The sequence below is a fragment of the Lampris incognitus genome, chromosome 6 (assembly GCF_029633865.1).
Source record: "Lampris incognitus isolate fLamInc1 chromosome 6, fLamInc1.hap2, whole genome shotgun sequence".
Classification (NCBI taxonomy): domain Eukaryota; kingdom Metazoa; phylum Chordata; class Actinopteri; order Lampriformes; family Lampridae; genus Lampris; species Lampris incognitus.
Window position 1 is genome coordinate 15239055 of NC_079216.1, and position 15407 is coordinate 15254461.

Sequence of the window (15407 nt, forward strand, 5' to 3'; positions counted from 1 at the left end):
TACGGGAGCCTGGACGGTAGGTGAGAGTGAAATTGAATCTGCCAAAAAACAGAGCCCATGTGCTTGATGTGAATTAAGCGATTAGCTGACTGGATGTAGGAGAGGTTTTTGTGGTCCGTCCACATGACAAAGGGTTGATCAGCACCCTCCAACCAGTGGTACCATTCTTTCAGGGCCAGCTTAACAGCAAAGAGCTCCCAGTTACTGATGTCATAGTTCCTCTCCGTGGGAGAAGCCTACAAGAATAAAATGCACAATGGTGGAGTATATTGTCGGCAGGAGAGCGTTGCGAGTTATCCACCTCCACCACAAACTAACGGGCTGGATCAGGTTGGACGAGAACTGGAGCTGAGATAAAAAGGCTCTTTAGCTTGTTAAAAGCTGTTTTGGCCTCTGGTGTCCAGCAGAAGAGAGTGGTGTTGCGAGGTTGCTTTAATTGCAAATGAACCGCCTATTAAAGTTTGCAAACCCCAAGAAATGCTGCAGCTGCTTTAAGTTGGAGGGTACTTGCCACTCAAACATGACGGTGACCTTGGTGGGGACCATTTGCACTTGACCTTGTGCAATAAAATACCCTAAGAGAGACATTGTGGGGAGATGAAACTTGCATTTTTCTGCCTTAGCATATAATTTATTTTCACAGAAACATTGGGGTACCTGGTGCACATGCTGCACATATTCTGTGTCAGGGTTCCAAGTGGTCCCTAGGGTGTCCTTTAGGGAGTTCACAAAAATGCCCTGAAGTGCCTCGTCATTCCGCTCACTCTCCGCAGCGAGTGGCTGGTACTCAATGGCAAGTTATGCAAAGCAGCAGGAGCCTTGGCGGAGGGAGAAGAGACACTTGGCTGAGTCTTTGCCAAGGACAGGATGGTCAAACACTTGTTTCATCTCTTGGGTGAAGTCCCTTTAGGGGGTGCACATGGCAGGTTGTGTTTCTCACACCACAGAAACCCAGGTGAGAGCGACACCTCTCAGGGAGCCAAGCAGGTATGTGATGCGAGAAAGGTCTGAGGCATACATGTGAGGCTGCTGCTCAAAAACCAGGGAACATTGTATCAGGAATGCGTGAAAGGAGCCCAGGTCGCCAGTATAATGCTCCTGTGCATGGACAGCAAGCGTAGGGCTCAGATTTCCTGGAGAGGACTGGGGAGTGGGTTGGTCACAGAAGCTATGAAGGTCTGCTGACAGGTCCTTAAGGCTACTCGTAACTTCTTTCAATGCTTGGTCATGTTGGCCAATTAATGCGCCAGGGTTTTTTGAGGTAGGCAGGCCAGGAAGTGGAATGAGAGGTGATGGTGTGGAGGCGGTTGGCAGAGCCGGACATGCCAGACAAAGCAAGTGTGGCTGGACTACACTGAGCCCGGGATCAGCAGGGGTGCAGGCGAGGCAGGCAGGGAGGGAGGGAGGGAGGGAGGCAGGCAGGCAGGCAGGCAGGTGAACCGGAGAGTGGCAATACTATGCACAAGGAAAAGGTGATTATTTTACAAGACAACAATGCGGAAAGAATACTTTGAAAGATTGCAGAGCAGCCAAGCGCATGAGACTAACGGGGTAGTGCAAACAACGATCTGGTGAGGAGTGGTTGAAGAGCCGTGTTTATTTATTTATTTATTTATTTTGGGATTTCCCCCCCTTGTTCTCCCCAATTGTACCTGGCCAATCACCCCGCTCTCTGAGCTGTCCCGGCTTCTTTTCACCTGACAGTGAGGAGTTTCACCAGGGGGACAGCGTGTGGGAGGATCATGCTGTTCCCCCCCCCCCCCAAACAGACGCCCCGACCGTCCAGAGGAGGTGCTAGTGCAGCGACCAGGACACATACCTACATCCGGCTTCCCACCCGCAGAAACGGCCAATTTTGTCTGTACGGACACCCGACCAAGCTGGAGGTAACACGGGGATTTGAACAGGTGATCCCTGTGTTGGTAGTTAACGGAATAGACCGCTATGCTACCTGGACACCCAGGAAGAGCTGTATTTCTTATTCTGCTGGGGTTGATGAGCTTGATGGAAAGCAGGTGTGTGGGTGCACCGGCGAGGTAATGTAGAGAGAGAGAGAGAGAGAGAGAGAGAGAGAGAGAGAGAGAGAGAGAGAGAGACTAGGTGGAAGTGAAGGGCATGACAGTAGGGGTTGGGATGATGTGTTCGGTGGGGGGTAGTTGGTGGATTGCAGAATTTAATAGCCTGACAACCCTAGAGAAGAAGCTATTCATGAGCCCGTGTTGAAGGTTGGGTGTGTAGGGTCATTGATGACGCTGAGCCCTCTCCAGACAGCATTTGTAGTAAATGTCCGTGATGGCTGGTAGCTGGGTACCCGTGATGTATTCGGCAGTCTTGACGACCCACTTGTCTGGCTGGAGATTGAGTGGTTATCGTATCACGCTGTGAAACATTTGGTCAGGATGCTTCCTGCGGTGCAGTGGGTAGAAGTGAACTGGGATCTGAGGAGACAGGTGGCGCTGCCCTTCACCTGAGAGGAGGTGTTGAGGGAATGTGTGAGGTCCTCAGTGATACTGACACCCAGAAACGTGAGGAAAAAAAATGAGAAATGTTAGGTTTGTTTTTAACACTAAGTTAATTGCAGGATGGTGATATTCTGCTGTGCATGGAGCCATTTTATAAACCCAATGCCTCAGGCACTTTAAAACTTGTACATCAAGTCTGTCTCTATACATGTAAGTACCTACATGGTCCTTCATGTGATGCATCAGATGTAGGTGTAAATTGGGTGACCCAGTGGCATATGCGGTTAATGTAAACTCACTGGACATTTTCAAAAGCAATAAAGGTAATAATGAAAACTTGTTTCGTATAGCATATTTGCTATACGTGCTTGATAATCACATAAAAACAAATCTTTTATTCTCAAAAATTCAAGCAAGTCAAACGACATCGGTGACATGCATGCACGGTGGCTGATAGGAAATCAAACCAGTGTTCTCACTCCCGTTAAAGGGGATTTATTGAATACAGGTCGCACCTACATGATTTCATTTCCTGGAAACCTGGCTGTCCTCTCATGATCTCCTCCACATCTTCCTCTAGGGCCTTGCAACCCCAACCCTTGCAAGAACGATGCCAGTTGCAAAGTGATGGGCCACTCCCGGCGAGGGGACGTCTTCAGCGAGTACGTCTGCAAGTGTCAGCCCGGCTTCGATGGAGTCCACTGCCAGAACAGTAAGATTTTCCTCTGTCAATCCCTCCTGCCCAATTGTAATTTTAATCCAGCGCTCATTCCAGCTGTCTTTGTTTAAAGCCAAAAACAAATGGGGGGGGGGGGGGAGAAGTGCCGTAATCTCTGTTTTTAATCAGAAGTTTATTCCTGGGGAGCATAATCGGTACCAGTAGAAGTTGTGTTTTCTAAATGCTAAGATAATTGTAGTGTTTGCCGTTTCATAGGCATTAGAATTGAAAGAAACTTAGCGGCACAAAAAACACAAGGCTAATGTATTCTCAAGCATAAACACACGTGCTTCACATGCATACAACCCTAGGGATACCCAATTACAGCTCAAACATTAATCCTGGATGCTTTATCGTACAGTATGATTACAGTTAAATGTCACAGCTTTTAGTCCTGGTCATTTGGGAAACAGATTTATCTTGATTGCACCTTTTTTCAGCAACCGTGACATTGACGTGATACCGTCTGTTTGAAGATCCTATCGTACGACTGCAATTTATAGAAACTAGACGTCTGTGGAGAATCAGTACACCGAGCTGCTCCCCCTCGCAGCCCTTCCTATGCTTCGCTGGCACCCGCACATGCACACAGCTGCTGTTTGTTACAGACAGCTGTCCACCTTCTGGGAGCATGACTCCGGACGTGGCCAGTTTGACTCAGGCAGGGTCAGGGTGAGAGAGGGAGTGCTTGTCGTATGGCCTCAGGTCTGCACACGAGTGTGCAGACAGATGGCCGCTTGGTGGATGAGCGCTGCCCACACAGATGATGCATTAGGTTGAACGAGACCGGATGAAACTTTCTGTGTGATGTCGAATGTTGAAAAAGCTGCATTTTGGGTTTGACCTTTTTTTAACTTTTTTTCTTCTTCTTTCTTTTTTTGCCTTTTTACCCTGTAGGTGTCGAAGGGGCAGACCTGATCGCTGAGAAAGGTAACATTGAAAACTGCCTGTTCAGATCCATAGAGAGAGGAAGGGAGAGAGTGAGGTGTGTGTTGGCTGTAGTCTCTTCCCCTTCTGGGGGCTGTCTGCTCCTCTGGCTGCATGCAGGGGCAGAGGAATGCAGCACACGCACAAGCTCGTAACGGATGAGCTCAGTCAGCGCTAGCCTTCCTTGTTTCTGAGTCAAGACTCCCCCCCCCCCCCCCCCAGCATAATGCCAAGAGTTTGGGGCCCTGTGAGTTTACACACACCGGGACGAAGATACGCTCGCGTAGAGGAGATTTATTGGATAACACGTTCTTCCCTTAAACCTCAGTGGAGGAAGTGATGGGCTTAGGCTAGGCTACGTTGTGACGCTTTCGCCGTCTGTTTTATTTTAGAATGCCCCAGCCCGTATTTTTACTTCAAAACCTTCTCATTTGACTCACACGTTGACAGCCAATTTCTATACCACTGAGCCACAAACCATAGCTTATCATAATCCATATATATATATATATATATATATATATATATATATATATATATATATATATACGCACACACACACATTCACAAGGTTGTTGGCAGGCGCTGCTAGTTTAGCTGCCAGAAAAAGCACAGCATGTGAAGCTAGCTTTTCAGTAATGCTAATTAGGTAACACATCAGTGATAATGAAAGGGGGGGTTCATTTGACCCTGTCAATTTATAAAGACCCCTCTGGAAGGCCAGAGGTTCCCCCTCATTTACAACGGCTGATGACTGACTGTTAAGACAAGCTTTAGTGCTGTCTAATTAGTGTGTGTGTGTGTGTGTGTGTGTGTTCAGTGTGAGGGTGTGTGTGTATGCACATGATATATTTTGATTTTATGTGCATTTGTGTGAGTACATCTGAAAAGAGCAGTTTGAGAGGGTGTGTGTGTGTGTGCATATATGAAGTGTGTTTGTGTGTAGTGTATCGCTTGAGTCTCACAGGAGTCTGAAGTCTATTAGTGCCTGTGTGTATGTAGTGTGTCAGTATGTGTGTGTGTGTGTGTGTGTGTGTGTGTGTTGAGCCGCAGAGACTGTGGAAATCTGCCGTTAACCCAAACATACTCACTCCCACATTTATTCACTCAGAATGTATGTGCCTGCACACACACTCGCACACACTCACACACAGTGCCACACATGTCCATTATTGGTGCTGGGTGCCAAAAATTTGGTGCTGTGCATCCCAAGCTCTCTCACTCACGCACATTCGGTTTGTGCACACACATAAGAAATGCACGTGTGGTTTTATCCCTTGTGCCGGGACCAGCCAACAGAAAGTGGTAGTCTGCGCCAAGCACTCGCAAACGTCAGCACCCCTCCTGTTGCCGGGTGGAAAAACAGGGCTCCGAGGCGGAACGGTGAATTAAGAATGTCCTCCAACGTCAGTGTCGGCGTAGCTGCTCAGGTCTGACTGCTGCACTTATCCCTGTCAGGTCAAATGGGCCTGAAAGCCTCCGTGTGGAGGGGGGGGTATGGGGGGGAGAGGGAGAGAGTGTGGGGGGGGAGAGAAAGGAAGTAGGGGGAGGGGGGATCCTTAGCTAGTGATTCTCATTAGCTAGCACCAAAACAGATGGCATGATAGCAAAAAGAAAGCCAAGGACTATTTTCTTTATGTACTTTACCTTTATTTCTTTTTTCTTTTTTTTTTCTTTAGAAAGGAAGGTTGAGGTTATATGTGTGAGTGCCTGAACTGCAGAAGGTTGTGTGTGTGTGTGTGTGTGTGTGTGTCTATTGTATACTATGTGGATGTTGGCGGTATTAGTCAGGGTGTGTTTGTGTGCGTGAGGGAGTGCGAGTGCATAAATTGCAAAAAAGGCGTGTGTGTGTGTGTGTGTGTGTCTACTGCTCATGTATTTGTTTTTGTTCAAGAGTTTTCTGCCCCTCCCAGGATGTGGTGGTGTGGGCAGTCTGTCTGTCCCCTGGAGAGACGATATCTGTGTGTGTTTTCGTGGTATCATAGACCTGACTCCAAACCTGACGCATGTAATACTGTATGCCATTGTCCATTTATCAAACTCCAAAGGGCACGTAAACTTTCTCACCTAGGACACTTTACAGCCAGTTACCCAAGCTTCACTTAACAGTTAACATGGTCATCCCAGTTGTCATCGCCAGCTGTTGTGATTGTGATTTGTTAGTTTCACTGGTTTGAGAGTAACAATTACAGGAAAGGAGTTTTGCCACACGTTTGTCCCCCTTCATTAACATCTGGATCGTTTGCAGCTGCAGTGGCTGTTCCAAATAAAATGAAAGGTTTCTGTTTTATAGGTATTTGATTATTGATCACATACATCAATTTTTTTTGGATCCCCCCCCCTTTTCCTCCCCAATTGTACTTGGTCAATTATCCCATTCTTCCGAGCCATCCCGGTCGCTGCTCCACCCCCTCTGCTGATCCCGGGAGGGCTGCAGACTACCACATGCCTCCTCCGATACATGTGGAGTCGCCAGCCGCTTCTTTTCACCTGACAGTGAGGAGTTTCACCAGGGGGACGTAGTGCATGGGAGGATCACGCGATCCCCCCCCTCCCCCGAACACAGGCTTCCCGACCAACCAGAGGAGGCACTCGTGCAGTGACCAGGACACATAACCACATTCGGTTTCCCACCCGCAGACAGGGCCAATTGTGTTTGTGGGGACGCCAGACCAAGCCCGGAGGTAAAACAAGGATTCGAACCGGCGATTTCTGTGTTGGTAGGCAATGGAATAGACCGCCACACTATCCGGACGCACATCCATCCATTTTTCTTTACCCATTTTACTCTTCCTCAGGGTTAGGGATAGGCTGGAGCCGTTCCTAGCATAGTGTGGCTGGAGACACAGTGGACTGGTCTCCATCCAGTCCATCTCATGTTCAAAGCATGGACCATCAATCATTCACACTTCCATTCGTACATGAGACAACTGGTTCAGGATAAGGTTAGCTTGAACTCCGTGATGTTGTGTTTCCCTAGCTTTGTTTTGCAAGCCTTAATCACTGACACATGAACCCGCATATTGGTTAACTCAGCGTGTCCTTGCTTAAGGTGGATTTTTGGTGTGTGTGGCCTCGTGAGCATGAACCACCTCGGACAGATCTTCACTCCTGGAAGATGACACCTCTCATTGACAGATACACTGGAAGTGCGAGGTTATAGGTGCCACTAGTTCTTTTGTTATTCTGGTTGAGTGCCTTTCTTAAAAATAAGTTTTATGACATAAGATTTTTTTTTCTTTCTGAGAACTTTCTCTGAAACTTTCCTTGAGTGGGTGCTATCCTGGCCATGGGTGCATGGTTATGTTTTAAAATGGCAGCATAAACTTGGAAAGATACATAGTTGGCGGGAGCGAGGTCTGGGGGGGAGGACCCCCTCAGACCTTTTGGATTAAGTCAAGAAACAGCCACATGCACTCGTCTAGATTAGTTAGTTGTTTTTCTCTGCGTGAGAAAATGGACGTATGGCGTGCGAGCGTGTGAAGTGTTAATTGCCCGAGTTTCACAGTCAGTGCGTGAGAGTTGGCAGCCCTGTTAACAGAAAGAAGAAGAAAGACACTTTATTTGATCATTGTACAGTTGTTTGGTTACAGTGAATGTGTTTTCTGCATTTAACACATTGTACGCTAGGAGCAGTGAGCAGCTGCAGTGCAGCGTCCTGAGACCAACTCCAGTTCTTCTTTCCATTGCCTTGCTCAGGGGCACAGACAGGAGTATTAACCCTAACATGTATGTCTTGTTGATGGTGGAAGGAAACCGGAGCACCCGGAGGAAATCCACGCAGACATGGGGAGAACATGCAAATGCCACACAGAAAGGACCTGGGATGGCGTGGGGTTCGAACCCAGGACCTTCTTGCAACAGTGCTAACCACTGGGCCACCGTACCGCCCGGGTAGCCATGTTACACTTAAGAGCCAACTCTGATTCAGCTCCATTGTGAACGTCCCATCTCCATAGCCGAATCCTGCCCGATCAGAGAGCTAATGCTAGGTGGGTAGGCTGGCAAAGTTAGCTAACGTTGACTCACATGGCATTTCGGCGACAGTACAATCCTACTTTTGGCTAATTTAAAGTTTGGCTGGAGTCAGTGGGCCAAAGAGGTTCATTCAACATCTTTTCCTATGTTATATGTCAGTCAATGATCACAGTGAAGCTATATATAAGATAGAGGTGGCAAAGGAAAAGGTGTATGGTGAGTTGTATGAGAGGTTAGACATGAAGGAAGGAGAAAAGGACTTGTACCGATTGGCTAGACAGAGGGACCAAGCTGGTAAGGATGTGCAGCAGGTTAAGGGGATCAAGGACAGAGATGGAAATGTGCTAACAAGCCCAGAGAGTGTGCTGAGAAGGTGGAAGGAGTGCTTTGAGGGGCTGATGAATGAAGAAAATGAGAGAGAAGGTTGGATGATGTAGGGATAGTGAATCAGGAAGTGCAGTGGATCAGCAAGGAGGAAGTGAGGGCAGCTATGAAGAGGATGAAGAGTGGAAAGGCGGTTGGTCCAGATGACATACCTGTGGAGGCATGGAGCTGTTTAGGAGAGCTGGCAGTGGGGTTTTTAACTAGATTATTTAACACAATCTTGATAAGTGAGAGGATGCCTGAGGAGTGGAGAAGAAGCATACTGGTATGGATTTTCAAGAACAAGTGCGATGTGCAGAACTGTAGCAACTGCAGAGGTATAAAGTTGATCAGCCACAGCATGAAGATATGGGAAGGAGTAATAGAAGCTAGGTTAAGAGGAGAGGTGACGATTAGCGAGTAGCAGTATGGTTTCATGCCACGAAAGAGCACCACAGATGTGATGTTTGCTTTGAGAATGTTGATTGAGAAGTATAGAGAAGGCCAGAAGGAGTTGCATTGTGTCTTTGTGGATTTAGAGAAAGCATACGACAGGGTGCCAAGAGAGGAGGTGTGGTATTGTATGAGGAAGTCGGGAGTTGCAGAGAAGTATGTAGGAGTGGTGCAGGATATGTATGAGGGAAGTGTGACAATGGTGAGGTGTGCGGTAGGGATGACGGATGGGCTCAAGGTGGAGGTGGGATTACATCAAGGATCAGCTGTGAGCCCTTTCTTGTTTGCAATGGTGATGGACAGGTTGACGGACGAGATCAGGCAGGAGTCTCTGTGGACTGCGATGTTTGCGGATGACATTGTGATCTGTAGCGAGAGTAGGGTGCAGGTTGAAGAGAGCCTGTAGAGGTGGAGGTATGCACTGGAGAGAAGAATGAAAGTCAGTAGGAGCAAGACAGAATACCTATGTGTGAATGAGAGGGAGGACAGTGGAATGGTCAGGATGAAAGGAGTAGAGGTGACGAAGGCGTATGAGTTTAAGTACTTGGGGACAACTGTCCAAAGTAACGGGGAGTGCAAAAGAGAGATGAAGAAGAGAGTGCAGGCAGGGTGGAGTGGGTGGAGAAGAGTGTCAGGAGTGATTTGCGACAGAGGGATACCAGCAAGTTAAAGGGAAGGTTTACAAGATGGTTATGAGACCAGCTATGTTATATGGTTTGGAGACAGTGGCACTGGCGAAAAGACAGAAGGTGGAGCTGGAGGTGGCAGAGTTGAAGATGCTAAGATTTTCATTGGGAGTGACGAAGAAGGACAGGATTAGGAACGATTATATTAGAGGGACCGCTCAAATTGGACGATTTGGAGACAAAGCAAGAGAGGCAAGATTGAGATGGCTTGGACATGTGTGGAGGAGAGATGCTGGGTATATTGGGAGAAGGATGCTGAATATGGAACTGGAGGGAAGAGGAAAAGAGGAGGTTTATGGATGTGGTGAGGGAGGACGTGCAGGTGGCTGGTGTGACAGAGGAAGATGCAGGAGACAGGAAGAGATGGAAATGGATGATCCGCTGTGGCGACCCCTAACGGGAGCAGCTGAAAGTAGTGGTAGTAGATAACAGTTAAGCTATAGGGCATGTTTCTCAGCTTTGTAGCCAGTCAGACTCCTGTGTGGATTGACAGACTGATTGACAGCCGAAGCAGCTGTGGCAAGCCATCAGTGATGGGTTCGACTGAACTAACTCCAAGGGTGGTCCAAACAAAATGTGTGATGTTTTGTAATTACTTGTTTTTGTCAGCTGCTGAAAATGGTAAAATGATCATTGATGTGGGCTTCTTAAATATAATCACCCGTTTAGGGGGACTGTATAAAGATGAAAAGTGTGGTAGCCAAACCCCAACTTTGCTCCCCCTAATTGAATAATGGGGATGGATTTACTCCACTTACTCCATTGCTTAGGCGCCTGTGATCCGGGGTGCTCTGTGGTACACTACATTCAATCCACAATATCCGGCTGCAGAATGTTTTTTCTTTTGTAATTAATGCTCTACTGGTTTAACGTGGTGGGCATGTTGGCTTTGGGGCACCCACCCCCCTCCACACATTCCTGCCATGGGAATAACAGCAGTGGAGATCAGACATATGTAATTTCCTTGTTTTGACGTTGCCGCTGGTGGTGGAGGAAGAGAGAAACATTGAGCGGTGCACTCGGGAAGGAACTACCATGCCCTATAAAGGCAAACGGCACTTACTACTTTTTGTGTGTTTGAAAGGTCAAAGGTCACGACGGGGGTTAGATTTCTCATTAAAAAGTGGCCCTGTACAGAATGAACGCTGTTAAAATGTTATGTGGTCCTCCTTTAGGCCACTGCTTATTGCTAGCCCAGCACAAGGATCAGCGCAGAAGTCCTTTTTTTTGCTTTTTCTTGCTCTTTGGCTTTGGCTAACCACCCACCAAAGAAATTAAAAACGTTTTTTAAAACCAAGTATTGAGCTCCAATTGAACCCGAACCACTCAGGGCGGGGGTTAAGGACTCTTTAACGCATCGCATCCCACTCTTTTGAAAAAATTTTTTTTAGGAGAACTCCCAGGACTAGAGTCAGGTCAGTGCCTTGCGGATCAAGACCCAGACCATCAGCAAAGCCCAGATAGCTCTGCTGATGGTCATGTGCACAGCCAGCTGACCTTCGATCCGCATTGATCGGGGTCAGGTTTCACATGAGCTTTGTATATAGTTTTTTTAGCTTGGTGTCGAGACAGGGGGCTGATTATTATCGATGTGTTGTGAATTGTGTTGTTTTCGTCATGGTCTATATGTGGTTGGCGTGACAGACATTATGGAGGGTTTTGTCAGATGCAGTCCATAGGTGTGCGGTCTACTTTTTTTCCCATGCACGCTCTCTCACTGTGTGTGTGTGTGTGTGTGTGTGTGTGTGTGTGTGTGTGTGTGTGTGTGTGTGTGTGTGTGTGTGTGCGCAGTGTAGATAATTATAATGAAAAGCATATTGCATCAGTATAATAAGAATCCTAAACAATCCGTTGTTTCCTGTTCCTGTGTTAACTTCCTATTCCTATTTTTTAAGGCATGTGGTGGAAGATGTTATCCAAAGTGACTTGCAGTGACTTGGTGGTTTTTGCCACCTTGGCCATATCAGGCCAAGGTGGCAGCTCAGGCAGCTCTGCATATCGAGCTGCATTGTGCAAGACCCCACCACGTGCACTCTTCCTCCACCTGCCCCAGCTGACAATGTACTGTACTGTGGCTGTTACTTGCTACACCACCTCTGCTAAATGGGTCATGGCCTGGCCAGGGATGTGGCCAGCAGTGCAACCGACTGTTTGGTCTTCCTGGCTCCCAATCCTCTTATTGCAGAGAGGGCCACCTGGTGCATTTTAGGATTTGACCAGGGGTGTCTTATCAGTCTGTCAACTGATGTAGGTCTCTGGGATGTTGGATGTATGCTTATACGTTTGTGTGTATGTGTGTGTATATGAGAGAGAGAGAGAGAGAGAGAGAGAGAGAGAGAGAGAGAGAGAGAGAGAGAGAGAGAGAGAGAGAGAGAGAGAGAGAGAGAGAGAGAGAGAGAGAGAGAGAGAGAGAGAGAGAGAGAGAGAGAGAGAGAGAGAGAGAGAGAGAGAGAGAGAGAATATCCATCTACATGTCGGTATGGGAAGGCATTGTTTTGCTGACAGTTTGATACCTTCAGTGTACTTACCATAGCAGTATAAGAACATTGGGAGCAGTTTCACAAGTTTTTTTTTTGGAACCCCCCCCCCCTTTTCCTCCCCAATTGTATCCCCTGCTCCACCCCCTCTGCCGATCCAGGGAGGGCTGCAGACTACCACATGTCTCCTCTGATACATGTGGAGTCGCCAGTTGCTTCTTTTCATCTGACAGTGAGGAGTTTCACCAGGGGGACGTAGCGCGTGGGAGGATCACGCTATCCCCCAGCTCCAAACAGGTGCCCCGACCGACCAGAGGAGGTGCTAGTGCAGTGACCAGGACACATACCCGCATCCGGCTTCCCACCCACAGACATGGCGAATTGTGTCTGTAGGGACGCCCAACCAAGCGTTTCACTAGTTTAGTATCAAATACACTCTTTGTGTCCACTAAAAGTACAGTAGGTTTAATGGTTTTACTACACAGCGACACATTTAAGTAAAACTGTTCATGCAGAGTGGAACTCACTACCAACCTTTGTGTTTGCAACGGGAGTATAAAGGGTTCGACATTAGTTTAGGAAGTTCTCATGCAGGAAATGTTCTGTTATGTGTGAGCTATATAAACCAGTAGCATTAATACTATGGACCTCCAACCATCCAAAGATTTCATGGCACTCCTTTATATTTCTATGAATAGAAATGTTTTGAGACAGTTTTGAGACAGTTATTTTTGGAGAGCCAATGCGTGAGTGGGTGGATGGATACTGCTCTGTGTGTGTGTGTGTGTGTGTGTGTGTGAGAGAGAGAGAGAGAGAGAGAGACCCCCACACACACACACACAAAGAAAGAGAAATGAAGCATAATTGTCTCTTGGCCTTATTTACATGCAGGTTCTTCTGTCATTTCAAGCACTGTGAGGACTACAACCTCTTGAGTCTGCATAAAATGTCCTGCTTTCTGCATCCTGCAAGCTAAATTGGTGCCCCGTTCCCCATTTACATGCTAAACAGCCAATATAGGACACACTGAAAGGCAGTTTAGACACACCGGCAGTCTGGATGAGTGAGGAAACGAAGGGTTTTGTTTATCATTCCACTCAAATGCATGTGTCCCTCTCCCGCTTTGTTGCCTGGAAAAGGCTCATCCGCCCCAGCCATAGACTGAGCTTGATGCATATGGTTTGTAAGCCTGCCATCTAGAGGTGGTATTAAAAACCACAGTGCTGCAGTGAACTTGCAGAGAAACGTCTCATGATGTTAAAACCTAACTCGTGCTTGACTGGAATATTACCGTGATCTTGTCAGATACGTACAAAATGCACAGAAGTTAACTTGTGAAGAAAGAAGTTAGAACTGCGTAAACTTTGGGGCGTCTGGGTAGCGTGGTGGTATATTCCGTTGCCTACCAACATGGGGATCGGTGGTTCGAATCCCCGCGTTACCTCCGGCTTGGTCGGGCATCTCTACAGACACAATTGGCTGTGTCTGCGGTTGGCAAGCCAGATGTGGGTATGTGTCCTGGTCGCTGCACTAGTGCCTCCTCTGGTCGGCCTGTTCGGGGGTGGGGGGAACTGGGGGGAATAGCGTGATCCTCCCACGCGCTACATCCCCCTGGTGAAACTCCTCACTGTCAGGTGAAAAGAAGTGGCTGGCCACTCCACATGCATCGGAGGAGGCATGTGGTTGTCTGCAGCCCTCCCCGGATCGGCAGAGGGGGTGGAGCAGTGACCAGGACAGCTCGGAAGAGTGGGGTGATTGGCCAGGTACAGTTGGGGAGAAAAAGGGGGGGGGGCAAAACAAAAAAGAATTGCCTAAACTTGACTGTTCAGATATTCTTGTCCTTGTTTACTAAGGGTAGTTTTAGTCTGTATTGTTTTTGTTTCCCACTCAGGCAGTTGCAGATTACACATGGGAGCCACCCGGCACCACCACTGTCTTTAATTCTGATGCATTCTGCAGGTGTCAAGGTGCAGCTAGCATCTTGTCACCTTGCTCAAAGGCACATCGACGGTAGACATTAAGTGAAGAGAGAATAAACATTACTTCCTCCTCTCCGGTTTTAAATGGTTGCAATCGGGAAATTAAACCAATGATTAGGAAATGAGCTTTTCCTACTAACCTACTGGTTGCTACCGCCACTGCATGACTAACCCGGGTGTGAAATGACTTGTGACTCTTCAAATCCCTCTTTCTCAAGCATGACGTGTCACTCTCTCCCACACCTTTTGATTCTGTTCTGTTTTCAGGTCAGACAATTAACAGTTGTAATGAATATTTGTCAGTTACACTGAAGGAAGGTGTGGTTTTTCTCTCTGTAGACATGAATGACTGCACTGGCCAGCTTTGTCTCAATGGTGGCTCCTGCAGGGACTTGGATGGAGACTTCATCTGCCGGTGCCCGTCCCCCTATGTGGGCAAACACTGTCAACTCCGTAAGTGTGGCCATTCAGTACTAGTACATTTGAAACATTACCAAACACTCTGAGTATATAAATATCCTCCATTGTTACACATGCAGTTTATTGAGATGCACATGCATTACTAAACACTATAAGTGAAAAAAAAAAAGTATATTCAGTACATGAGCTCATATTCAGGTCATTACTAAATACTCACCACATTGCAACACACTCTCATAAACATACATGAATATACTCCCAGTACTTTACACACACACACACACACAAATGCATTACGGCACGGCACGGTGGTGCAGTGGTTATCGCTGTCGCCTCACAGCAATAAGGTCCTGGGTTTGAACCCCGGGGTTGTCCAACCTGGGGGATCATCCCAGGTCGTCCTCTGTGTGGAGTTTGCAAAAGTAATCCTGTAATTTTGAGGAATACCACTCACATATGAGGAGAGAGAGTTAGCCTGCTAATGCTAGGTTGGCCTTAGCCTGCTAACCCAGCTCCCCAACCAGAGGATGAAAAGTAAATATTACCTTGAGTAAGTACACTCACCGGCCACTTTATTAGGCACACCTGTCCAACTGCTCGTTAACGCAAATTTCTAATCAGCCAATCACATGGCAGCAACTCAATGCATTTAGGCATGTAGACATGGTCAAGACGATCTGCTGCAGTTCAAACCGAGCATCAGAATGGGGAAGGTGATTTAAGTGACTTTGAACGTGGCATGGTTGTTGGTGCCAGACGGGCTGGTCTGAGTATTTCAGAAACTGCTGATCTACTGGAATTTTCATGCACAACCATCTCTAGGGTTTACAGAGAATGGTCCGAAAAAGAGAAAATATCCAGTGAGCGGCAGTTCTGTGGGCGAAAATGCCTTGTTGATGCCAGAGGTCAGAGGAGAATGGCCAGACTGGTTCGAGCTGATAGAA

The 15407-nt window shown here is 47.4% G+C and overlaps 1 protein-coding gene across 1 annotated transcript in view; it reads left to right on the plus strand.

Annotated features, from left to right (window-relative positions):
- mfge8b (milk fat globule EGF and factor V/VIII domain containing b) overlaps positions 1-15407 on the plus strand; it is a 56633-nt gene that overhangs the window by 19597 nt on the left and 21629 nt on the right. Inside the window, exons 3-5 of the mRNA XM_056281363.1 lie at positions 3043-3174; positions 4078-4110; positions 14383-14496. Of these exons, the coding sequence (XP_056137338.1) occupies positions 3043-3174; positions 4078-4110; positions 14383-14496 (279 nt within the window). The remainder of the gene's footprint in view (positions 1-3042; positions 3175-4077; positions 4111-14382; positions 14497-15407) is intronic.